The sequence below is a fragment of the Oryx dammah genome, unplaced genomic scaffold (genome assembly GCF_014754425.2).
Source record: "Oryx dammah isolate SB20612 unplaced genomic scaffold, SCBI_Odam_1.1 HiC_scaffold_3, whole genome shotgun sequence".
Taxonomy (NCBI): domain Eukaryota; kingdom Metazoa; phylum Chordata; class Mammalia; order Artiodactyla; family Bovidae; genus Oryx; species Oryx dammah.
In genome coordinates, this window is record NW_024070187.1 from 83,996,790 (window position 1) to 84,024,404 (window position 27,615).

Genomic DNA, 27,615 nt, shown 5'->3' on the forward strand with positions numbered 1-27,615 from the left:
ATAGACTCAAAAAAGTCTATCTAAATAATATATGAAAGGTACTGCTTTCTCAAAGGTAAGTTAACTCTTATGCAAACTTTCCTTATCATAATCACATAAACATAATAAAAAATAAATTATTCAAAAGCAAAATAGAAGGGGTACATGGGCTTGCTAAAATAGAGAAAAAATTTGTGCTCAGGGTCAAAAGTCAATAGTTGACTTCCAATGAACTCTAACCTTAAATAGAAGAACAAAACACTGAAGCAAGTTAAAAAATCTAGAAGCATGGTCCTATAGGAAAAAAAAGATCTTTTGTTTTTACACCTTTGAAGACAAGAACAAATGAAACCAAACTACATTATTTATTTTCTAGTTTCATGCTCACTACATTGCAAACCTGGTCATCAATGAACTATTCTTTCATCGAACACAAATAGAAAGCCTTAAGAAGAACAGGCTAATCAGAAAGAAATCAGATTGTGAAAGAGGAGAAGCAGAACACAGAGTACTCCAAGGTTATGGAAATTAAGCACGCTGTCAGATTTGGGTTTTCCAGACACTCCAAAAACTGAAGCTTAAATATAGAGAATATTCCTTCTTGGATATATATCAGGGTTCCCCTGGTGGCTCTAATGGTCAAGAATCAGCCTTCAATGCAGGAGACCTGGGTTCGATCTCTGGGTTGGGAAGATCCCCTAGAAGATGGAATGTTATCATTATTTAAGCATATAACACAAAACAAAAAAAAAAAAAGTGTTATTAATTTTTACATTCAAAACAGTGTAGCCACCCTAAAATACCATTTGTAAGTTTTCATACAGTCAGATAAATGTTTACATTATTTATAGAATACAAGAATATTTATTATATACATACTATTCTTACCTAAAACCTTGCTGTAATATTCATCCCATTCTGGAAATACATAATATGAATATATCATTTCACTCACTGTATACAGTAACCAATTCTCCAGCCTCTGTATAAAAGTCATCTTGTCTGTCAGTCTTGATGTGACACCAGGAACATATGAAGAAGGCATAGGAAGCCCAGCACACAGTCTTTCAATGACATTCCCAGAGAAAAACCGAAAAGTGTATATAAATGGAATATTCAGGAGTTCAGCCACCAATTCCCCACAAAAACTTAAAGGGTCAGCAATACAGACATCAAACTTGGCTGCCTGTAGCCTGCTGAGTAACTCCTTGTTTGTGACAGCACTGTCACACACTCTTTTGCTTGTTAATAAAAATTTTTTGTCCAGGTTTGCCAGTTTGATTTGCATTTCCCACCATGAGAGTTTTGGCAGTTCAAAAATTTCTTCATAGAGCATGGTATTGAGCTCTTCCATGAAAGTTTCTTCAGTTACTGAAACCTGGAGGATCTCCACATGATAGGGAATCTTGGTATGATCAATCACAAGATTTTGTGACGGTACCAGGACAGTTATTTCATGCCCACGAAGATGAAGCTCTTCTAGAATAACTTGTAAATTAATCCAGTGACTAAAATCCACAGGCCATACAAGAACTTTGCCTGTCCTCCCAGAGTCGAGGAGACATAGCTGCAGCACAAAAAGGATGAAAAAGCCTTTCACAGTCTTCATGGTTAACTCCTGCTTGAATTAAATCTTAAACCAAATGCATGAAACTAACAATCCAGAGATTTCTCCTTAACAATTCCAATGAGTTTATAGTAGGTTGAGCTGAACTTTGAAGTGTGTACTTTGTATCATGGATTAAAATCGAAAGCAACTGCTTTGACATGAGGAAAATAAAAACTTGATAAATCACAATACACTGAGTTAGGAAATATTTACTCAGGCTTAAACACAAATCCATAATAATTTCTAAGTAATATTTGAAAAGCTGACATTATGTGATTGCATATTCTATTAGGGCTAGATTTTTTGGAATTTTTTTTTCTAGTTTTATTTTTATGATCATTTGAACAGGAAGATCTCTGTAGTGTTTCTTTTACTGATAACTCTTCTAGATATTTTAGGTACAGAAGAGATCATCACTTAATGCCAGAAATACACATACTTTAAGAGATGTTAAGGCAAGGGGATTTGTTTTATTTTTAATTTTAATTTTATATTGGATTATAGTTGGTCTAGTGGAGAAAGTGATGGAACCCCACTCCAGTGTTCTTGCCTGGAAAATCCCTTGGATGGAGGAGCCTGGTGGGCTGCAGTCCATGGGGTCACAAAGAGTCGGACACGACTGAGTGACTTCACAACAATGTGTCAGTTTCAGGTATATAGCAAAGTGATTCAGTTATACATATACATATATCTGCTCTTTTCAAAATTCTTTTCACATTTATGTTGCTACAGAATATTGAGCAGAATTTCCTGTGCTTTATAGTAAGTCTAGTAAGTCCTTGTTGGTTCATCTACATTAAATACAGTAGTCTATATCTGCTAATCTGAACTCCCAATTTATTGCTCCCCTACTTTGCCCATTTTGTAACCATAAGTTTGTTTATAGTGTGTGTCTGTTTTTGTTTTGTAAATAAGTTCTTTTTTCATTTTTTAGATTGCACATATAAGCAATGTGGTCATTATCTTTCTCTGTATTCCTTAATCTCTTAGTATGATAACTTTCAGGTCTATCTGTGTTGATGGAATATTTTGGAGATTAATCCCTTGTCAATTTATTCATCTGTAAATAGTTTTTCCCATTCTGAGGGTTGCCTTCCTATTTTGCTTATGTTCTGCTTTGCTGTGCAACAGCTTTTGAGTTTAATTTGATCATATTTGTTAGTTTTGTTTCCATTTCCAATAATCTGGGAAATGAATCAAAAAGGATATCATTGTGATTTATTCAAAGAATGTTTTGGTGTTTGGTCTTACATTTAGGTCTTTAATCCATTTCTAGTTAATATTTGTATATGATGTTAAATAGTGTTCTATTTTCATTCCATTACATATATCTTTCCTTCCGGGAGCCAGCATGGGGAATACCACCTGTGGCAAATGTCATGAGGAAAGGGGCCTGACAAAACGCAAAGGTGGGATCAGGCCTCAGGGGTCCCTCTGGACTTTCTCGAGCATCTACCCCCAAAACCAGAGTCTGCCTGCCTTACTGCATTATGCTTTCCACCTATTCTTCTGACATTTCAAGGGGGCTATCCCCGATCACCTTTCTCTGGAAAAAGTTAACTGAGAGCTCCAGTTATTAGTCTTCTGCATATAAAAGGAGTGTCTCAGCTCAAACCCCTCTGATGGCTCTCTAACTTGCCTGACAGGTTTACCCGGACTTTTACAATTATGCATGTGATTGTTTACAGCCCCCCAACTGTGAGAGGCACGGGAAGCCTAAAATATAGAGCCTTTCAAAGAGTTAAAAGCTGTTAGAATAGTGCTGGTATAAGATTTCACTGTTGAGCCAATGCTTGCTGCCAAGTTCCCATATCCCTTATCCACTGTGCACCTGGGAGTGCATTAGTTAACATAGTTGGAATGCAAGAAAAACAAGTGCAGCCTTGAAACTAACCACATCAGACCTTTGAGCTAATTGGTTCTTTCTTTTTTGTAACTTGCTGCACCTTTGCTTCCTGAAAATGAACTTCTCTGTTTGATACTTTCTGAGGCTAACATAGATTAGAAATATAAAGAAAAAACACTTCAAGGGAAAATAAGTTTTCTGGTTGAGTAGCCTTTATCAAAAGAGGGTCATAAAATGTCTACAGGCCTCCAAGGCCAGAAGATAATATACACAACATTGTTTGTGGGAAAGGTATGCAGAAAAAAGCCTGGTCTCCATAAGGGTCAGGGCTGCTGACCCTGCCTGACTTTGTATTATCCATTGATCTCTATGTACAAATTAAAGTATAAAAGCTTTCCTAGAAAATAAAAGGATGGACCAGTTTCTCGAAATCTGGCTCCCCCTGTGTCAATTCTCTCTCTCTCTCTTTCTCCCTCTCTCTCCCTCTCCTTTTCAGGCTGAATTCCCGTCTGGAACACAAAGGCTCGCCATGTCTACTTATTTGCCTGGGCTTCTAAGACCCACACGAGAGGGAGCTCAAGGTGGGGCACCCTCCACTATTCAAGCAGGCGCCTGTGGCCCTACATAGACGGTGTAAGTCCCTTGTCTCAGTGGCTTTATTGGCTTTCGATGTAAACCAAGGAATACAGCCTCTTTCTCTCTTCTATTCTCTTAACTGCAAATTCTTTCCTTATCTCTCTCTAAATCTATATATCTCTCTCGCTCCGCCGTCCCCACTTCGAATTCCCTGGATCCACCGGGGCTGGACCCCAGCAAGTGGTGCCCAGAACACGTTATTCGAAGATAGGTCTCCTTCAGTGCACAGTTTTTGGGACAGCTAGGACCCCACTCAGGGTGTCGCAGACCCCCTGCATAAGATAGGTAGGGATTGAGGGGTGGGAAGTTTTGGTTGAAAGAAACCCAGTTGAAGGGTTGAAACGAAACCTGCTTTCTAAGGGTTGAAATGAAACCTGCTTTCCAATGGATTGAAAAGAAACCCCCTTTTACAAAGGTTGAAACGAAACCTTCTTTACAAGTCGGAAATCTTTCTTTCTTATAGAAATCTCTGACATGGGTAACAGTGAGTTAAAAGAATGATAATTCTTTATAGAAGTAATCTTGTAATTAATTAAGAGGAAATAATTAAGATGAATTAAAGTTAATAAAGCCAATATTCAATCCATTTTTACATTTGTACAAGAACAATGTCCTTAGTTTTCAAAAGAAGGCACTGTTAATTTAGATACTTGGGTGAAGGTAGGGAAACTGCTAAAAGCTTATTAAGCTTTTGCTCTGTAGAATATGATTAGAAATGTTCTGAACCCCCGTCATGAGGCAGTTAGATAGCCTATAGGAGAGGCTATAGTGGTGGATGGTAGTGGGTCTCCACCTTCTATGCAGATCATATTTTCTGCCATTGATGAAGAAAAAGAGGGAGACTGTGCTCTACCTCCCGAGGGAGGGGAGGGCTTACAGGACACTGTGGCCGGGCACCCTGGCAAGCCCCCTCTCCCTCTACACAAACCTTTAAAAATTTATCTGATTTAAGGCGACCACCACCACCTCCCTTTTGCTCCTCCCCAGGGCTCAGGAATTCCCCACTTTGCCTCCAAAGCCTCCAAGAACATTGCCTAAGGCTGAAAAAGGTTTTGAACAAAGGAACTGTGAAAGCTGTGCACAATATGCAGAGACTGCTCCTTGGAGAAAATCCCCTCAAGGGGGCCTCACCCAGGCTAGGAGAGAACCAGAGTGAAAAGGAGACTTGGCAACAATATTAACCCCTGACGTGCAGGTTACTCTGATTCCAACAGGAGTGGCTGGCCCCCTGCCTGAGGGCATTGTAAGAGTTGTGCTACGGCATAGCTCGCTTTCTTTTCAAGGAATTTCTGTGGTGCCTGGTGTAGTAGATTCTGATTATACTGAGGAAATTAAAGTTTTGATCTTGCCACCTGCTAAAACTGTGCAAATTAATAAAGGTCAAAGAATTACACAGCTTTTGCTTTTACCTTATTATCAGACAGAAAAACCCTGACTTCTCAAGCTAGGGGCCCCAGAGGATTTGGATCTAGTGATCTAGCTTTTTGAGGGCCAGAAATTACAGCTTCCAGGCCTTTAAAAGATTTTTTAATTCAAGGAAATAAAATGTCAGGGCTGTTAGACACTAGAGCAGACATCTCTTGCATTGCTGGGAAAGACTGGCCCAGCTCCTGGCCAACACACACTACTGAAAATGAGTTGGTGAGATTAGAGAAAATGGTATGCGGGGTGGGGGTGCTGCAGAAGAAAATGTGAGGGAAAGTTTAGAACCTTGGGGAGTAGTGAGTTCCCCGTTGCTGGGGGGTATTCAAGCAAAGATTAGATGGTTGCTTGTCATCTAAAAAGCTATAGACCAGATTTAGGTTATGGAAGGATAACTGGAGAAGCTTATAAAGAAGTTGTGCAACACCTCTTTACTTGCTTCTCATATTTAGGTCTGCCAAAAGTTTTGAAAACTGATAATGCCCCTTTGAAGCTGTGGAGAGATTGTTTACTAACTTTAAATGATTTCCAAAAATTATTAGGGGATGTTAATTTGATGCACCCACATTTAAAACTGACTACTGCAGATTTAAAGCCTTTGTTTGATTGCTTTAAAAGCGATCCTAATCCCAGTTCTAAGGGTAAGTTGACTAGAGAAACAGAGTTGGCTCTTGTTAAAGTAGATGAAGCTTTAAATGATCAGTTAATTAGGATTAATATTACCAAAAGATGAGATTAAATTATTCTTGCCACAAAACATACACCTACAGGATGCTTGTGACAAGAAGGCCCATTGGTTCCATCTACCAGTGACCCCAAGAAAAATAGTTTTATCTTATCCCAGCTTGGTGGCACAATTAATTATAAAAGGAAGAAAAAGAAGTGTGAAACTTTTTGGAAAACAAGTAGCAAAGATAGTAATTCCATTCAATAAGGATCAACTGCAAGTCTTTTACAAAATAGTAATGATTGGCAAGTTGCCCTGATAGATGTCAGGGGTCAAATTTTGTTTCATTTGCCCTCAAGCCCCCATCACATATTTTGAAAACACATCCAGTAATTTTTCTGAAAAAAATTTTCTATTCAGCCTTTGAAAGGGGCTATGACTCGGCCTCTGGTTAAGTGAAAAGATCTCCTTACAGGAGAGTGGAAAGGGCCAGCTATACTGCTACTTGTGGGAGGGACGTGCTCTCTCAAATAAGAGTTGCTCGGAGAAGGGTTTTCTCAATTTCTTAGTTATCAACAGGTGGTACAATTAACAATACTTTGTATATTGTTATAAATACATAATATATTTAAATATAAATATATTTGCCTAATTACAGTTTGCCTAATTAGGTATGGGTATAAATAAAATATAATAAAGGTATACCTAATTCTATTTACAAATTTATACTTACTTAATTTGTATATAAGTTAATATGTATACTATATATACATATTAAATATATACTGTATAATTATATTATAGATATAATATATATATTGTGGTAATATAGTGTGTGTGTAGCTGATATTAATTGGTATAGACTGATGTGCTGTGATAAAATATATTATATATACTGTATAGTTATATTATATATGTGTGACATATATTATTATAGTACATTGGTTTGTGTTGGTTGGTATTAGTTGTGTGCATGTTATATTGCTACAATATATATTGATTAATATATTAATTATAAAGGTTAATTCAAGTATATTGATTTATATATATTATATGTCAATAAGTTTATACTTATTGCCATATATAAATACATATATAAATACATTATTTAGGTATATCTGTATACCTAAATGAGATAAGGAAGTTATACATTTATTATTTAAATTTATACAGAGACCTAAACTAAACATTAGACCTAAATTAACATATCCTTAAATTTATGTTGTTAAAACATAAATTTTAAAAATTAAAAGAATTAAATTGACAACTGCTTGACAATTTCTTTACCATAAAATCCCCATAGGTGTAATTGGGGTAGCCAGACAAAAAAATTAGTTTTATGGCAAAACAGCCCTCTAGAGTGGGTCCATCTTCCTGCTCAAGCTAAAAAATTAGTGGCTTCTTATCCAGGATTGATAGCTATGTTGATATTAAAAGAAAGGAAGCGGAACATTAAATTATTTGGTAAAGAGCCATCAGAAATTGTAATTCCATATAACAAAGAACAGCTTGATGCTCTTTTAATGTTTGATGAAAATTGGCAGATTCATTAACCAGGGTTACAGTGGCCTCTATTTTTGAAGAAACCCGAGTCTCTCACTCCCTTCATCATCAAAATGCTACTGCCTTAAGATATCAATTTCAAATTCCTCGAGGATCTGCTTGAGAGATTTTTCGTTCCTGCTCACACTATCCCACTACTATAAATAGTTTACCTATGGGAGTTAACCCTCGCAGTCTCAAACCTAATATGCTTTGGCAGATGGATGTAACTCATGTCTCCTCATTTGGAAAATTGTCTTTTGTTCATGTAACTGTAGATACTTTTTCCCATGTCATTATTGCAACTGCTCGCACAGGAGAGGCATATAAGGATGTAATACAACATCTCTTTACTTGTTTTTCATATTTGGGTTTGCCAAAAGCTTTAAAAACTCACAATGCTCCTGCTTATACCTCTAAGTCTTTCCAGGAATTTTGTACAAAGTTCCAAATTAAACATAACATGGGCATCCCTTATAATCCACAGGGACAAGCTATAGTAAAAAGAACTCACCAAACATTAAAAATACAAACTAAAAAATTAAAGAAAGGGGAACTTAAGTATAGTTCCCCCATCAGATTTTACAACATGCTTTCTTTGTAATAAATAACTTAAATGCTGATTTGTCCGGAACCACTGCAATGCTTCACCATTGGTGTCTGGAACAACAGAATGCAAAGCCATTGGTGAAATGGAAGGACCTCCTCTCCAGACAATGGAGGGGTCCTGACCCATTGTTAACTAGCGGTCGAGGATGTGTTTGTATTTTTCCACAGGATACAGATTCTCCGATTTGGATCCCAGACAGGCTGATTTGCCATGTCGCAGTCCCCTAGATATCCGGTTCCCCCATAGCTTCCGTCACAAAAGAGGAAGGGTACTCCTCTGCCCCTGCCGCCGCTGCCTCATGGAACAGCTGCGTGCTGGGAGCCGCGGGCAGGAACAGCCTGGCTGCCAGGACCCAGTGCACTGCGTTTGCAGCCGGTGGCCCCACCAGTGTCCGTCTGCACTCGCTTGGCCACCACTGGGCCCGTGGCTGGTTTAGTGAGGGAGCGAGGGCAGTGCCTGGGCGCCTGCCAGCAGGAGAGGCAAGGTAAACATCGAGATCCCGGTGGGACTGACGGAGCTGCTGCAGTGTGAACATTGACCAGAAAATAATTCTACTTATTCTGTTTTGGCTTGTTTACCCTCTCCTTATGTTTTTCTCTTCACTAATGTTTCCGGAAGACTCTATGTACGGATAAATTATTCAGGTGGACTTAATACAGTGTCCTGTGAACAATGTATGCTTTCATCTTGCTTAACTCTTCAATATAATGTTTGCTGTTTTGTGGTGTTAAAATATCCACCCTATCTTACGGTGCCTGTAACTGTAACTACTTATTGGTATGATAAGTAGTTGTTATGATGATTGCTGTGTTACAACAACTACAAGATTTAATGCAATCACGATGGTTTGTGGGCTTACTTATCTTAGGAATATCAGCTTTAATAACTGCAATTACTTCTGTTACTGTGGCAGCAATATCATTGACTCAACAAGTGCATACTGCCCAATATGTTGATACTATGTCTAAACATGTTTCTTTAACGTTGGCAACACAAGAAATTATAGATAGGAAGCTAGAGATGAGGGTAGATACCCTAGAGGAAGCAATAACACATATTGGGACTGAACTACAGGCATTAAAAACAAAATTGGCATTGTCCTGTCATGCCGACTACGGGTGGATATGCGTTACATCCCTGAAAGTGAACGAGACAGACTATGAATGGAAAAAAATTAAAAATCATATTTCAGGTATTTGGAACAGCTCTGACATTGTCTGGATTTAGGGAAACTTCATAATCAGATAACCACTATGGAACACTCCCGACTAGACTTTACTGCCACAGGAGCAGCTAATAACTTTTCCCACACCTTTTCTAATTTCATTTCTGGAAAAAACATTCTGTCTACTGTTTTTAGCTATGTTGCTGTGGGTGCTCTAATCTTGCTCCTCATAATCATTCTTCCTTGTATTGTCAGGATTCTTCGGCAGAACATTCAGAAGCTCACGACTGAACTGCATCTGCCTGTTTTAAGAAATAAAAAAGGGGGAGATGCCGGGAGCCAGTATGGGGAATCTCCCCCATGGCAAAGGTCATGAGGAAAGGGTCCTGACAAAATGCAAAGGTGGGATCAGGCCTCAGGAGTTCCCCTGGACTTTCTTGGGCATCTACCCCCAAAACCAGAGTCTGCCTGCCTTACTGCATTATGCTTTCCACCTATTCTTCTGACATTTCAAGGGGGCTATCCCTGATCACCTTTCTCTGGAAAAAGTTAACTGAGAGCTCCAGTTATTAGTCTTATGCATATAAAAGGAGTGTCTCAGCTCAAACCCCTCTGATGGCTCTCTAACTTGCCAGCACTACAATTTTAAGGCATCAATTCTACACTGTTGGGCTTTCTTTATGGTGCAACTCTCATAAACATACAGGAAAAAGGATAACTTTGAGTACATAGACCTTTGTCTGCAAAGTGGTATCTCTGCTTTTTAACACACTGTCTAGGTTTGTCATAGCTTTTCTTCTGAGAAGCAAGCGTCTTTTAATTTTTGGCTACAGTGAGCATCCACAGTGATTTTGGAGGACAAGAAAGCAGTTTCCACTTTTCCTACTTCTATTTGCCATGAAATGATGGGACCAGATGCCATGACTTTCTTTTTTTTTTTTTTTTTTTTTTAATGCTCAGCTTTAAGCCAGCTTTTCCCCCTTTTACCCTCATCAAAAGGCTCTTTAGTTCCTTTTTACTTTCTGACATTAGAGGGGTATCATCTGTGTATCACCTGAGGTTGATATTTCTGCGGCAATCTCGATTCCTGCTTGGCCAGGCCAGCATTTCGCATGATGCACTCTATATAGAGTTAAATAAGCAGAATGACAATATACAGCCTTATTGTACTTAAGTTCATTTAAAAGTGTGGGCATTAAATTCCAGTCATTTACTTTGGTCCATAGTACCAATAACCATGAAAACATACAATAATCAGCTAGTTCTCTGAAGCCAAGAAGTGTTACAATACAAATGAAGTACTATCATTATTAATATCCAAATGAAGGATAGTCTTGGAAAAACAAACAAACAAACAAACAAACAGTATTTTGTATTCCAAAGGGGACAAAGTCTAATGTGTAATATGAAAGGAAATTGATGATGTAAAATGTGCTTTACAGCAGAGTAGAAATCCTATCAGGCTTCTGATATTCCTGACTGGCAAAGAAGCTCTGGCTAGAGTGTGTTCTGCATTAGTTCTTGTATAGTTCTTTTAGAGAATATGAAATAATTATTGATTATTGGACCCAAAATTATGTTAGATATTTAAGAAATATTCAACCTGATCAGTATGGAAATAGGATTTATCATTATGTTCCTGAGGCCTCACCAGCATCTCAACTGGTTGAACTGAAAGCCATGAATAAAGGAAAGCACTAAACTTTAATTGTAACAATTTCCATATGTTTATTCATTTGTCGTATCTTTGTAAAGAATAGATTATTTTAAACCTTCATTTGGAATCATGTGGCTTATTTCTGGAGTGAGTCTTTGATCTTTGTCTTGATAAGTTGAAGACTGGATAAGAACCCAGAAGAACAGGAGAGAAATCTTTTCAAATCAGTGGCTGGATTATTCAGATGGACTCTGTCAAGGTTTCTAGCCCAATTATTAAAAAAAAAAAAAAAAAAGCAGAAGAGACTACTCTCTCTTTTTCTTCTTTGCAGTCTTACCAAACTTCCAACAACAAAACAGGCAACATTTAGTGACCAGGAATGCAACAGTTGCCACACAAGCTAGCAGGAAGCAAATCACATCCAAAGAGTGGTGCTGGAACCAGGTGAGGTCATGGAAAGCTGGTTGAAGGTGCTTGGCTCCTTTGTGGCACATGACAAACTCAACCCAGAAGACTGCTCCATTCAGGGGTTTTACAGGTTGATCATGGTGAATTCTTGATAACTTCATAGCATTCTCTTTATAGCTAAAATTGAATATATATAAATAACAACCTGTAGAGTTTGTTAAGGACATGATATACCTAAAACAGATATATATTATTAAAAATACATTGCATAATTAATTATATAAGTTATGTCATAATTAATATCACCAAGAATATGAAAAGTTTAAGAAAATTTGTTTCCTCTTGAGATATTTCTAGATATGATGGTCCATTGGCTGGTATCTGTTGGATGCATTAGAATTTCAGCAATTATTAAAGGTAGGAGAGAAAATAATTTCCAATTGAAAATAGCATTCTCAAAGTACACAAATGAGAATGGATTAATAAAATATGTAGCTTGAGAATACAGAATTTTGGTCTAACTTGCTGAGTGTGGTATTGGGAACATAATAGTGTAGGAAGCGGCATGGAAGGGAAGGTCTATGAAAAAGGAACCCTTTCACCACTCCTTCACTCTTCCTCAGGTTTGGTCTGGAGTGTCAGTATTAATGAGACTTCAGAAGTAACAGGAAATGATTTCAGTATGTGATCTTCATGGTCCTGACATTTCAGATGAAAGCAAGAAAGCTTCATGTGATCCTCTAGGCAAGAAATAGGGTCTGAGACTGAATAGATGCTGGCATTTTTGCCTCAGGCTAAAGAGGGCTGTGTGTTGAAAAGTAGAATCATTACTCTGCCAACAAATGTCTGAATAGTCAAGGCTATGGTCTTCCTAGTTGTCCCATACTATTGTGAGGGTTGGACCATAAAGAAGTCAGAATGCCAAATAACTGATGCCTTCAACTGTGGTGCTGGAAAAGACTCCTGAAAGTCCCTTGGACAGCAAGGAGGTCAAACCAGACAATCATAAGGGAGATCAACCCTGAATATTTACTGGAAGGACTGATGTTGAAGCTGAAGCTCCAGTATTTTGGTCATCTGATGAGAACAGACAACTCACTGGGAAAGTCCACAGTGCTGGGAAATACTGAGGGAAGAAAGAGAAGAGGGCATCAAAGGATGAGACAGTTGGATGGCATCACTGAAAATGAACATGAACTTGGGCAAACTCTGGAAGATAGTGAGGGACAGGGAGGCCTGGTGTGCTGCATTTCATGGAGTCAGAAAGAGTAGACATGACTGAGCAACTGTACAACAACAGAGGGCTGCACAGAGTGGTGAGATGGAAGGACTGCAATAGCTAGAACACTAACCCTTCTAACTTCTGTCAAGAAACAGAAGACCAAACCACGGTTTTGGCTTAAGGCTTTGAATGGCTGACTTAGAAGCAAGATTTCCTTGGGTTTGTGAAGGAAGGAGGTTATTCTCCCACAGCAAAGTGCAATCATCATTGACAAAGAATACAGAATATCAAATAGTAGAAAATCATGGGAAAGCAAGCAAAAAGTATTGAGGATGAGAACTATAAACCAGAAAAAAGTAAACAAAGCTCTGTTGCTCTTTGGTTTAAACAACCAAGGCAGGCTTTTTTTAATACACAAGAATTTAAAGGATAAGTACTTTTGAATACATCTCAGGAAAACAAACAATAGCAACAGAAATTCCAAGACAGACACAGAAAGTATTTATCAGATAAAAAGTCAATAAAATACTCTATTAAAACACAAATTGGTTCATTAAATCCATATAAATATGAAATTAATGCTAAATGATATTGGAAATTGTGGTCTTGGGCAAGATGCATACATTGTAAGCTTTGACAATATTGTACTGATAATATGGCAAAGAAATCTAAGATGTGATGTTTAAGAGACACTGATGGAACCCACAGCCTGTTTTACAGAGTGAAGTAAGTCAGAAGGAGAAAAATAAATATCATATATTAATATTGTAACCTAGGAAAAAAACTGTACTTATAACCCCATTAGTAGGGTAGGAATAGAAATGCAGATGTAGAGGACAGATTTGTATACATAGCAAGGGATGGGACACAGTCGGACAAATTGAGGAAGTAGCACTGACTTATAGATACTATCATGTGTAGAGCAGATAGCCATTAGAATTTGCTGTATAATACAGAGAGCTCAGACTGGTACTCTGGGGCTTCCTAGGTGGCTCAGTGCTAAAGAATCTCCCTGCCAATGCAGGAGAGCAGGCGATGCACATTCGATCCCTGGGTCAGTGAGATCCTCTGGAGAAGCAAATGGCAATGCATGCCAGTATTAATCCCTGGAAAGTCCTATCAACAGAGGAGACTAGCAGGCTACAGTCCATGGGGTCAAAAAGACTTGAATATACCCTAGAGACTGCCACAAAACACAAAAGAGTGGGAGTGGGTGGAGGTAAGAGGAAGACTCAAAAGGAGGGGATTATATATATATATATATATATATACTTATGGAGGATTCACATTGTTGTACTGGAGAAGGGAATGGCAAACCACTTCAGCATTCTGCCTTGAGAATCCCATGAACAGTATGAAAAGGCAAAAAGATATGACACCAAAATATGCACCATCCAGGTCAGTAGGTGTCCAAAATGTTACTGGAGAAGAGCAGAGAAATAGCCCCAGAAGGAATGAAGAATCTGACCCAGAGCAGAAACGACGCCCATTTGTGGATGTCTCTGTTGGTGAAAGTAAAGTCTGACACTATAAAGAGCAATATTGCATAGGAACCTGGAATGTTAGATCCATGAATGAAGGCAAACTGGCAGTGGTCAGACAGGAGATGGCAAGAGTGAATATTGACATTCTAGGAATCAGCGAACTAAAATGGACTGGAATGTGCAAATTTAATTCAGATGACCATTACATCTAATACTATGGGCTAGAATCCCTTAGAAGAAATGGAATAGCCCTCATAGTCAGCAAGAGTCCAAAATGAGGTACTTGGGAGCAATCGCAAAAATGACAGAATGGTCTCTATTTGTTTCCAAGGCAAACCACTCAACATCACAGCAATCCAAATCTTTGCCCCAGCCACTAATGCTGAAGAGATTGAAGTTGAATGGCTCTGTGAAAACCTACAAGACTTTCTAGGATTAACACCAAAGAAAGATGTCTGTTTCATCATAGGGGATTGGAATGCAAAAATAGGAAGTCAAGAAACCCCTGGAGTAACAGGCAGTTTTGGCCTTGGGGTACAAAATGAAGCATGGCAAAGGCTAACAGAGTTTTCTCAAGAACACGCACTGGTCATAGCAAACACCACCCTTCTACAACAACACAAGAAATGACTATTTGTGGTCAATGTGTAGAGATAGTCAATCCCAGAATCAGATTATTATATTCTTTGAAGTTGAGGATGAACAAACTATATACATTTAGCAAAAACAAGACTAGGAGCTGACTGTGGTCAGATCATGAACTCCTTATTGCCAAATTCAGATTTACATTAAATAAGGAGGGAAAAGCAGTAGACCATTCAGATATGACCAGATCAAATTCCTTACAATTATACAGTGGAAGTGACAAATGAATTCAAGGGATTAGATCAGATAGACAGAGTGCATGAAGAACTATGGACAGAGCTTTATGACATTGTACAGGAGGCCATGATCAAAACCAACCCCAAGAAAAAGAACTGTAGAAGGAAAATGGTTGTCTGAGGAAGCCTTATAAATAGCTGAGAAAAGAAGAGAAGCAAAAAGAGTACATCATGAGAAATGCCAGGCTGGATGAAGTCAAAGGTGGAATCAAGATTGCCAGGAGAAATATCAAGAGCCTCAGATATGCAAATGACTCTGTCCTTATGGAAGAAAACAAGGAGGAACTGAAGAGCCTCTTGATGAAGGTGAAAGAAAGTGAAAAACTGGCTTGAAACTCAACATTGAAAAACACTAAGAATATGGTATCCTGTCCCATCACTTTGTGACAAATAGATGTGGAAACAATGACAGACTTTATTTTCTTGGGCTCCAAAATCACTCCGGAGAGCAACTGCAGTCATGAAATTAAAAGGCTCTTGCTCTTTGGGAGAAAAACTATGACAAACACAGACAGCATATTAAAAAGCAGAGACATTACTTTGCTGACAAATGTCCCTATAGTCAAAGCTATGGTTTTTCCAGCAATCATGTGAGAGTTGGACCATAAAGAAGGCTGAGCATTGAAAAATTGATGCTTTCTGGTGCTTAAGAAGACTCGAGAGTCCCTTGGACAGTAAGGAGGTCAAACCAGTCAATCCTAAAGGAAATCAACCCTGAATTTCATGGAAGGAATGATGCTAAAGCTGAAGCTCCAATACTTTGGCCACCTGATGCGAAGAGCTGACTCATTGCAAAAGAACCTACTGCTGAGTCAGATTGAAGGGTGAAAGAAAATTGGGCAGCGGAGGATGAGATGGTTAGATAGCATCACCGCCTCAATGGACATGTATTTGAGCAAACTCCAGGAGATAGTTGAGGACAGGGTAGTCTGGCATGCTGTCGTCAATGGGGTCACAGAGTCAGCCACAATTTAGTGACTGAACAACCTCAACAGCAATTCTAATAAGTGTGAGGTGGGAAAGGTGAGGTTTTGATTTGCATTTTATGATGCTTAGTAGTGTCAAGCCCCTTTTCATGTACCTGTTGGCAGGTATACATCTTTTTTGGGCCAATATATATTCAGTAACTCCATTCATTTTTTGAAAATTTTGCTATTGAGTAATATGAGTTACTTATATCTTTTGTATATTAGTTTCTTATCAGATGTGTTATTTTCAAAATGTTCTCCAATTTTGTATGTTGCCTTTCATTGTGTAGGTCATTTCTTAATATAGCTCCACCTTTTGTTTTGCATTGGTTCCTTGTATTGTTGATGTTATATCACAAAATTTGTCGCCAATACCCTTGTCAAGAAACTTTTCCTCCTGTTTGATCATAGGAGTTCTATGGTTTCAGGTCTTATGTTTAAGACTTTAGTCCATTTCTAGTCATCTTTTGTGAGTAATATAATATACAGTTCCAAATTCTATTCTCCTGTATATAATTATCTAGTTTCCTTAGTACTACTCATTGAAGGGATAATGCTTTTCCTATGGAGTATTCTTCACTTTTTGAAAAATATTATTCAGCTTTATATATGAAGCTTTGTTTCAGGGTTCTCAGTCCTGTCCATTGGTCTGTATGTCTATTTTTATGACAATATCATCTGTTTAAAATTACTATATAGTACAGTTTGAAATAAAAAGTGGGATGCCTTCAATTTCATTATTTCTTGGGACTGCTTTGGCTGTTTGAGATCTCTTGTGGCTTCATACAAATTTAGAATTTGTTTTTCTATTTCTGTGTCCCAGAAGCCCTTAGAAATTGGTCACTCAACTCATTCTTCTTTTTCTACCAAGGGACTCTTTCTAGCTGAGAGTTCTCTCTTGGTGCTGTGCAATGCTGGCTTGAGGATGATGCTGGTAAAATAAAGCTGTCATCATTTTGTTCTTCTGTGATTTATCTCAGGCTCTTTTGTTTTGGTTGTTGTTCTACTGTGTTGCTAAAATTTCATACATGGACTTTAGAGCACTCCCAGAAATGATTTTGTTCATAGATAGTGTCTAATTGTTATTTCCTACTGGGGAACAAGAAGGCTAGGGTCTTCTCTGCCTCCATTTGGATCTCTCAATTTTGCTTCATTCTCTTTCTCTAGTTTTAATTTAAAATATACCAATATAAAATATTTTAAATTAACAAATATAACTCTATTTTTACAAATATATTCTATTACTTTCTATTTATAAATTAGCACAAGCAAATAGCAGAAGTTTCTAAACTGGTATTGGTTATAACTACATAAGGAAAGCTGAGTAGTTATGTTTTTATGATTTTGTTACATTTCCTAAATTCTTTACAGTGATAATATCTGCAATTTTTAAGAAATAAAAAGTACTATTGTTAATTAAAAAGTTTATATCTTTTTAACAGTAGATAATTTTCTTTAAATAAATTTAGTATTTCTTTGAGGTTGTAATCTATCACTCAGTAGTGGTAGGTGACAAAATAATTTCACAAAATTTAAGAAGTATAAAATAATCTTATTTGATATTACCTTGCACTGGTTATTATATAAAATTATCAATTTATAATTGTATAAAATTGATTATTCCTTCAAAAACAAGAGGCTTCTTAAAAATGTATATATTCTCTACTCACAAAGGGTTGTTAATAACTGCTTTCAAAGCATTAAGCAGATCTGCACTTATCATTCTTTGCAAGTCTACTTCAACAGCTGCCCCTTTGACTTTCATACGAACAACATTATCATGTTGATCACCAAACACAGGAATTCCAACCATAGGGACCCATGGTAAATAGCTTCATAGATCCCATTGGTTCCACAGTGAGTGATAAAAGCTCTGGTTTGGGGATATCCTAAAAATTTTAAAAAAAGGAAACATTATTATTCTAAATTGTAAGAGAGTCAGAAACAGAAAATCATGACACGTGCATAAGCCAAATTCTATTAAGTAACATCTTCTATATAATTATGTGCCATGAGAATACATATAAATCCTTATAGGCTCTGAACAAAGCAGCAATTAATTACTCCAGGCTAAGTATAATTAGTGATTCCAGCAGTTAAGTCATTGCTGGAATGACAGACAACTGAGAAGTTTCCTGCAGAATATATGATGGAGAGTACTTGCCATTTGACAAATTATTGCAGGAAGAATATATCAATAAAAATGAAGGGAAGGACTGTAGAAACCAAATATTTTTGAAGATGGGAAAAGGAAGGTGAGATGTGCAGGATTTCAATATGAGAATGTTGGCATAACAGGCTAGAAAGATAGGTTACATCAAGTTTATGATGTTCTCTGTTTAAGAAAATAGGATTTGTGCTTGACTTTATACTAATATGCAGCCATTTATGTTATATGTGAAATATAGGTGAAATGGCTTGCCAGAATTTTTTTTTCCTGTAGAGAAGAAAGGTAGGAGAAAATGGATGAAGAGCATCAGGAGTGTGTTACAATATTCTATACAAAAGTTAATGAGAGCCTGATCTAAAAGTACTTTCTCTTACATTGATCCCGAGGAAGGAGAGATTAATCATAAATTAAAGATTTATAAACTTGATATTTATGCTAAAGTTTGACAAAGATCCTTGACCAAGATCTAGTTAGGTTCCTCTGAACTCTTCTCAACTAGAATTTGATTTTGTGATTCCACTATCTCTGCAGTGCCCAATTTTAGCAAGCATTTACTAGGTCAGTTGAACTGTTTGTAATTTTTCATCCAATGAACTTTCATTATGTTCTTTGGGGAAAAATTCCCCACTTTACCTTTCTGCATACAGAGTTGTGTCCAAACTCTCTGTCTTATTGTAAAAGTCCATTGCACTAATAACTATATTTATCATGATGGTCTTGAATAAAGTGTGCCTTAATCTTTAAAATGTGTCATGAATAATCCTTTTTTACACAAACTCCTGAAGAAATGTGAAGAACACATTAAAATTTCTTTTTTTCTTATTTTAAATATAAATTTGTAAGATATATGTTATTGAATAATCATTCAGATTAAACTTCATTCAGCTCTATTTATTTTTCTTCTCTTTGGTCTTACCAAGATCATTTTGTGGAATCCATTTATATAGTTGGGTATTGGCTCCTAGTGTTTTTGGTTTCTTTCCTGTGTATCGCCACAGAACCTATTAAGATGAATGTCTTTATTAGAATATTTTTAGAATCACATCCTATCAGAAGTTAACCTATGATTAATCAGATTTGATGCCTCCAGGCATCATACATGAGTGTTTATAAACCATTACACTACAACCATGTTTTCAAAGGCTTGCAATGATCCTAGTCAATAGCCTTTCGTCTTCGGGTTAATTCTAACTTAACCGGATGAAGAAAAATGATGAAGATGTAGATGAAGAAAAATGACAATCTGCAGCTGAAAGAACTACATATTGGTGTTACTAGGCCACTCTGGTAAAGAGGATTTTTGAAACAAAGATTTCAGAAGCAAAGGGGAGGGATGTTATTTACCTCTTTTGAGCTTATTTTTTTTACATACTTACCAGTAACATAGACTCATAAAGTAAAATATTCATAATTATATTTATTATTTTAAAGTATTGTTAGTCTAGAGTTTGGTGACACTAAAAACATCTACAATGTTGTGTAACCATCAACTATATGACATGGCATCCAGTTGCACAGTCGTGTCTGACTCTTTGCAACCCCATAGACTGCAGCCTGCCAGGCTCCTCTGTCCATGGGGATTCTCCAGGTAAGATTACTGGAGTGGGTTGTCATGCCTTGCTCCAGGGCATCTTCCTGACCCACTGGATAGGACTCAGGTCTCCCACATTGCAAGAGGATTATTTACTAACTAAGGCACCAGGGAAGAAAGCTGAGTGCCAAAGAATTGATGCTTTTGAACTGTGGTGTTGGAGAATACTCATGAGAGTCCCTTGGACTACAAGGAGATCCAACCAGTCCATCCTAAAGGAGATCAGTCCTGGGTATTCTTTGGAGGGACTGATACTAAAGCTGCAACTCCAATACTTTGGCCACCTCATGCAAAGAGTTGACTCATTGGAAAAGACTCTGATGCTGGGAGGGATTGGGGGCAGGAGGAGAAGGGGACGACAGAGGATGAGATGGCTGGATGGCATCACCAACTCGATGGACATGAGTTTGAGTGAACTCCGGGAGTTGGTGATGGACAGGGAGGCCTGGCGTGCTGCAATTCATGGGGTCGCAAAGAGTCAGACACGACTGAGCGACTGAATTGAACTGAAGGCACCAGGGAAGTCCAATCAGCTCTATGTTTACCTCAAATATTTTCATCATCTATAACATCAACTCTGCATCATTAAATAACTCCCTATAGCTCTCATTCCTTAGCCCCTGATAATCTCTGCCTTACTTTCCATCTCTGTAAAATTGGACTACTCTAGGTAACACGTACAAGTGGAATCATACATTATTTGTATACATAAATCATATATGTATATATATATATATGTATGTATGAATGTATGTAAATAAATTGCAAAGCAGAAATAGAGGAACAGGTATAGAAAACAGGTGTATGGATACCAAGGGGGAAGGAAGGTGGGATGAAATGGGAGATAGAGATTGATATATATACATTACTGATACCATGTTTAAAGTAGATAACTAATGAGAACCTGCTGTAAAGTACAGGGAACTCTACTCAATGTTCTGGAATGATCTATATGTGAAGGAAATCCACCAAAATGTGATATATGTATACATATAGCTGATTCACTTTGCTGTATAGTAGAAACTAATACAACATTGTAGAGTAACTATACTAAAACAGAACTAAAAACTATTAACTCTCCAAAAAAATTAAAAAAATAAAATAAAATAAAACAAATTCTTTATCCATCATTTTTCTGACCTGAAAATTGTTGCTCTGATTTGTTCAGTTGCTCAGTTGTGTCCAACTCTTTGCAACCACATGGATTGCAGCATGCCAGGCTTCCTGTCCTTCACCATTTCCCAGAGTTTGCTAAAACTAATGTCCATTGAGACAGTGAAGCCCTCCAGCCATCTCATCCTCTGTTTCCCCCTTCTTATCCAGCCTTCAATCACTTCCAGCATCAGGGTCTTTTCTAATGAGTCAATTCTTCACATCAGATGGCCAAAATATTGGAACTTCAGCTTCAGCATCATCCTTGCAATGAATATTCAGGACTGATTTCCTTTAGGATTGACTGGTTTGATCTCCTTGCAATCCAAGGGACTCTCAAGAGTCTTCTCCAACACCACAGTTCCAAAGTATCAGTTTGTCAATGCTCAGCTTTCTTTATGGTCCAACTCTGACATCCATACATGACCCCTAGAAACACCATAGATTTGACTATAGGGACCTTTGTCAGTAAAGTAATGTATCTTCTTTTTAATGTGCTGTCTATGTTTGTTATAGCTTTTCCTCCAAGGAGCAGGAATCTTTTCATTTCATGGCTACAGTCAATATCAGCAATGATTTTGGAGCCCAAGAAAATAAGGTTTGTCACTGTTTCCATTTTTTCCCCATCCATTTGCCATGAAGCAATGGGACTGAATGCCATGATCTTTGTTTTTTGAATGTTGAGTTTTAAGCCAGCTTTTTCACTCTCCTTTTTCAACTTCATCAAGAAGTTCTTTAGTTCTTCTTCACTTTCTGCCATAAGGGTGGTGTCATCTGCATATCTGAAGTTATTGATATTTCTCCCACCTGTCTTGATTCCAGCTTGTGCTTCTTCCAGCCCAGCGTTTCTCATGATGTACTCTGTGTATAATTTAAATAACCAGGGTGACAATATACAGCCTTGACATACTCCTTTCCCAATTTTTAATCAGTCCATTGTTCCAGGTCTGGTTCTAACTGCTGTTTCTTGACTTGCATGCAGGTTTCTCAGGAGGCAGGTAAAGTGATCTGGTATTCCCATCACTTGAAGAGTTTTCCACAGTTTGTTGTAATCCACACAAAGGTTTTAGCATAGTCAATAAAGCAGAAGTAGTATTTTTCTGGAATTCTCTTGGTTTTTCTAGGATCCAAGGGATGTTGGCATTTTGATCTCTGGTTCCTCTTCCTTTTTAAAATCCAGCTTGAATATCTGGAAGTTCTTGGTTCACATACTGTTTAAGCCTATCTTGGAGATTTTGAGCATGACCTTGCTATTATGGGAAATGAGGGCAATTGTGTGGTAGCTTGAACATTCTTTGGCATTGCCTTTCTTTGGGATTGGAATGAAAATTGACCTTTTCCATTCCTGTGTCCAGTGATGAGTTTTCCATATTTGCTGGCATATTGAGTGCAGCACTTTAACAGCATTGTATTTTAGTATTAGAAATAGCTTAGCTGGAATTCCATCACCTGCACTAACTTTGTTCATAGTGATGTTTCTTAAAGGCCACTTGACTTTGCGCTCCAAGATGTCTGGTTCTAGAAGAGTGATCACATCATCATGGTTATCTGACTCATTAAGTCACTATGCCTGCTGCTGCTGCTGCTTCTAAGTCACTTCAGTCACGTCCAACTCTGTGTTACTCCATAGATGGCAGCCCACCAGGTTCCACCTACAAATATGTGTTTTAATCACTGATTTCTATTCCTTTCAATATACAGCCAAGAGAGAATGTCTAGTTCATATGATCCTATGTTTAACTTTCTAAGAAACTACAAAAATGTTTTTCACAGCAGATGCATCATTTTTACTCCTAGTGGCAGTCCACCAAGTCCTATTTCTCTACATTCTCACCAACATGTTATTTTCCTTTTTTTCCCTTCTTTTTCTGATAATAGATATCCTATTGAATGAATTATTAATTTTATATGCTTTTGATTTTCATTTCCATTATGATGAATGATGTTGAGCTTCTTTTCATATACCTTTTGACCATTTGTATATTCCTTGAAGAAATCTATTCAAGTACTTTTCCATTTTTCAATTAGATTTTGTTGTTGTTGTTGCTGAGCTCTACCAGTTCTTTTATGTATTGTGCACATTAATTCCTTACCAGATACATAATTTTAAAAGATTTTCTTGATAGGGATTGTGTTGAATCTATAGATTGCTTTGGGTAGTATACTCATTTTCACTATATTGATTCTTCTATCCATGAACTTGGTATATTTTTCCATCTATTAGTGTCTTCTTTGATTTCTTTCACCAGTGTTTTATAGTTTTCTGTATATAGGTCTTTAGTTTCTTTAGGTAGATATATTCCAAAGTATTTTATTCTTTTCGTTGCCATGGTGAATAGAATTGTTTCCTTAATTTCTCTTTCTATTTTCTAATCATTAGTGTATAGGAATGCAAGGGATTTCTGTGTGTTGATTTTATATCCTGCAACTTTACTATATTTATTGATTAGCTCTAGTAATTTTCTGGTAGAGTCTTTAGGGTTTTCTATATAGAGGATCATGTCATCTGCAAACAGTGAGAGTTTTACTTCTTCTTTTCCAATTTGGATTCCTTTTATTTCTTTTTCTGCTCTGATTGCTGTGGCCAAAACTTCCAAAACCATGTTGAATAGTAGTGGTGAAAGTGGGCATCCTTGTCTTGTTCCTGACTTTAGGGGAAATGCTTTCAATTTTTCACCATTGAGGATAATGTTTGCTGTGGGTTTGTCATATATAGCTTTTATTATTTTAAGATATGTTCCTTCCATTCCTGTTTTCTGGAGAGTTTTTATATCCTAAATGGATATTGAATTTTGTCAAAGGCTTTCTCTGCATCTATTGAGATAATCATATGATTTTTATTTTTCAAATATTTAATATGATGTGTTAGGTGGCAAGAATACACAGAAGAACTGTACAGAAGAGATCTTCACAAACAAGATAATCACAATGGTGTGATCACTCAACTAGAGCCAGACATCCTGGAATGTGAAGTCAAGTGGGCCTTAGAAAGCATCACTAGGAACAAAGCTAGTGGAGGTGATGGAATTCCAGTTGAGCTATTCCAAATCCTGAAAGATAATGCTGTGAAAGTGCTGCCCTCAATATGCCAGCAAATTTGGAACACTCAGCAGTGGCCACAGGACTGGAAAAGGTCAGTTTTCATTCCAATCCCAAAGAAAGGCAATGCCAAAGAATGCTCAAACTACCGCACAATTGCCCTCATCTCACACGCTAGTAAAGTAATGCTCAAAATTCTCCAAGCCAGGCTTCAGCAATACGTGAACCGTGAACTCCCTGATGTTCAAGCTGGTTTTAGAAAAGGCAGAGGAACCAGAGATCAAATTGCCAACATGGAAAAAGCAAAAGAGTTCCAGAAAAACATCCATTTCTGCTTTATTGACTATGCCAAAGCCTTTGACTGTGTGGATCACAATAAACTGTGGAAAATTATGAAAAAGATGGGAATACCAGACCACATGACCTGCCTCTTGAGAAACCTATATGCAGGTCAGGAAACAACAGTTAGAACTGGACATGGAACAACAGACTGGTTCCAAATAGGAAAAGGAGTACGTCAAGGCAGTATATTGTCACCCTGCTTATTTAACTTATATGCAGAGTACATCATGAGAATCGCTGGACTGGAAGAAACACAAGCTGGAATCAAGATTGCCAGGAGAAATATCAATAACCTCAGATATGCGGATGACACCACCCTTATGGCAGAAAGTGAAGAGGAACTAAAGAGCCTCTTGATGAAAGTGAAAGAGGAGACTGAAAAAGTTGGCCTAAAGCTCAACATTCAGAAAACTAAGATCATTTCATCTGGTCCCATCACTTCATGGGAAATAGATGGGGAAACAGTGGAAACAGTGTCAGACTTTATTTTTGGGGGCTCCAAAATCACTGCAGATGGTGATTGCAGCCATGAAATTAAAAGACGCTTACTCCTTGGAAGAAAAGTTATGACCAACCTAGATAGCATATTCAAAAGCAGAGACATTATTTTGCCAACAAAGGTCGCTCTCCTCAAGGCTATGGTTTTTCCAGTAGTCATGTATAGATGTGAGAGTTGGACTGTGAAAAAAGCCGAGTGCCGAAGAATTGATGCTTTTGAACTGTGGTGTTGGAGAAGACTCTCAAGAGTCCCTTGGACTGCAAGGAGATCCAACCAGTCCATTCTGAAGGAGATCAGTCCTGGGATTTCTTTGGAAGGAATGATGCTGAAGCTGAAACTCCAGTACTTTGGCCACCTCATGCAAAGAGTTGACTCATTGGAAAAGACTGATGCTGGGAGGGATTGGGGGCAGGAGGAGAAGGGGACGACCGAGGATGAGATGGCTGGATGGCATCACTGACTTGATGGACGTGAGTCTGAGTGAACTCTTGGAGTTGGTGATGGACAAGGAGGCATGGCGTGCTGCGATTCATGGGGTCACAAAGAGTCGGACACAACTGAGTGACTGAACTGAATTACATTGATTCATTTGCGGATATTGAAAAATCCTTGCATCCCTGGGATAAAGACCACTTGGTCATGGTGTATGATCTTTCTAATATGTTGTTGGATTCTCATTGCTGGAATTTTGTTAAGGATTTTTGCATCTATGTTCATCAGTGATATTGGCCTGTAGTTTTCTTTTTTTGTGGCTTCTTTGTCAGGTTTTGGTATTAGGGTGATGGTGGCCTCATAGAATGAATTTGGAAGTTTACCTTCCTCTGTAATTTTCTTGAAGAGTTTGAGTAGGATAGGTGTTAGCTCTTCTCTAAATTTCTGGTAGAATTCAGCTGAGAAGCCATCTGGACCAGGGCTTTTGTTTGCTGGAAGATTTCTGACTGTGATCCAAAAGTCTACAAGTAATAAATGCTGGAGAGGGTGTGGAGAAAATGGAACCCTCTTACACAGTTGGTGGGAATGCAAACTAGTACAGCCACTATGGAGAACAGTGTGGAGATTCCTTAAAAAACTGCAAATAGAACTGCTGGGCATACACACCGAGGAAACCAGAATTGAAAGAGACACATGTACCCCAATATTCATCGCAGCACTGTATATGATAGCCAGGACATGGAAGCAACCTAGATGTCCATCAGCAGATGAATGGATAAGAAAGCTGTGGTACATATACACAATGGAGTATTACTCAGCCATTAAAAAGAATACATTTGAATCAGTTCTAATGAGATGGATGAAACTGGAGCTAACTATACAGAGTGAAGTAAGCCAGAAAGAAAAACACCAATACACTATACTAACACATATATATAGAATTTAGAAATATGGTAATGATAACCTTGTATGCGAGATAGCAAAAGAGACACAGATGTATAGAACAGTCTTTTGGACTCTGTGGGAGAGGGCTAGGGTGGGATGATTTGGGAGAATGGCATTGAAACATGTATAATATCATGTAAAAACGAATCAGAAGTCCAGGTTTGATGCAGGATACTGGATGCTTGGGACTGGTGCATTGGGATGACCCAGAGGGATGGTGCGGGGAGGGTGGTAGGAGGGGGGTTCAGGATGGGGAACACGTGTACACCAGTGGTGGATTCATGCTGATGTATGGCAAGACCAATACAATATTGTAAAGTAAAAAAAAAAAAAAAAGAAGAAGAAGAAGAAAAGAAAAGAATTTCTCACAATCTACATTTTATCTCACTTTCTTGACTATCTTTTGATGCACAAGGGTCTTCATTTGAAGAAGTCTAATTTATATATATATTTTTTTTCTTTCTGCTTTTGCATTTGCTGTCTTACCTATGAAATCATAGCAAAATCCACTGTGATGAATTTTTCCCTTAGATTTTCTTGTAAAAATGTTATATTTTTACTTCATAGTTTAAGTCTCTATAGATTTTGAGTTGATTTTTTGTATATGTTATAAGGTGAGAGTCCAGATTTTTTCCTTTGTATGTGGACCTCAAGGTCTTTTCTGCTAGTCTTCTGTTATTCTCATTAACAGTTGCTCTTTAAATTTTTGCTCTTTTGGTATGCCAGAGGGAAGAAGTGAACTTAGTATCTTCCTCCTCAGCTGTTTTGTCTACACTTCTATTATAGTTTCTTGTAATCCTTTTTATATCTATAACACCATTAGTAATCTCTGTAGGTTCATTTTTTATTTTATTTGCATCTATTCTTTTTTTCCTTTTTGCTAGTTTAGCTAATATTTTGATAATAATGCTGATCTTTTCAATAAACTAGCTTTTGGCTTTACTGATTTTCTTTTTTTTTTTAATCTTCTTTTAATCTCTGCTCTAGTCTTCATTATTTGCTTCCTTCTACAAGCTTTGGGCTTGGTTTGCCTTCATTTTATAATTCTTTAAGGTATAATATTAGAATATTAATTTTAGATATTTTTCCATTTTAAAGGTAGGCACAGACAGGTATAAATTTCCTTCTGATCCTTTCTTCTTCTGAATATCTTGTTTCAATCTCTTGTGTTTTGGTTTATTTAAAAACTATTTTTAATTTTTCTTGGGATTTATTCTTTGATGTATTTATTGTTAACTTTAAAGCATACAAAAACTCTGCTCTTTAATATCTCCATCCAACTTTTTCTGTAATTAGTGTCATAAATTACATATTAAATCAGTATCAGCTTTTAAAATTACTTTTGATCT

General features: G+C 37.4%; 1 protein-coding gene and 1 pseudogene across 1 annotated transcript in view; both read right to left on the bottom strand.

Annotated features, from left to right (window-relative positions):
* LOC120862197 (UDP-glucuronosyltransferase 2C1-like) overlaps nucleotides 1–2,091 on the bottom strand; it is a 47,414-nt gene extending 45,323 nt beyond the window's left edge. Inside the window, exon 1 of the mRNA XM_040238321.1 lies at nucleotides 868–2,091. Within this exon, the coding sequence (XP_040094255.1) occupies nucleotides 868–1,588 (721 nt within the window). The 5' untranslated portion in view covers nucleotides 1,589–2,091. The remainder of the gene's footprint in view (nucleotides 1–867) is intronic.
* Nucleotides 2,092–11,188: 9,097 nt separating this feature from the next.
* LOC120862198 overlaps nucleotides 11,189–27,615 on the bottom strand; it is a 40,681-nt pseudogene continuing 24,254 nt past the window's right edge.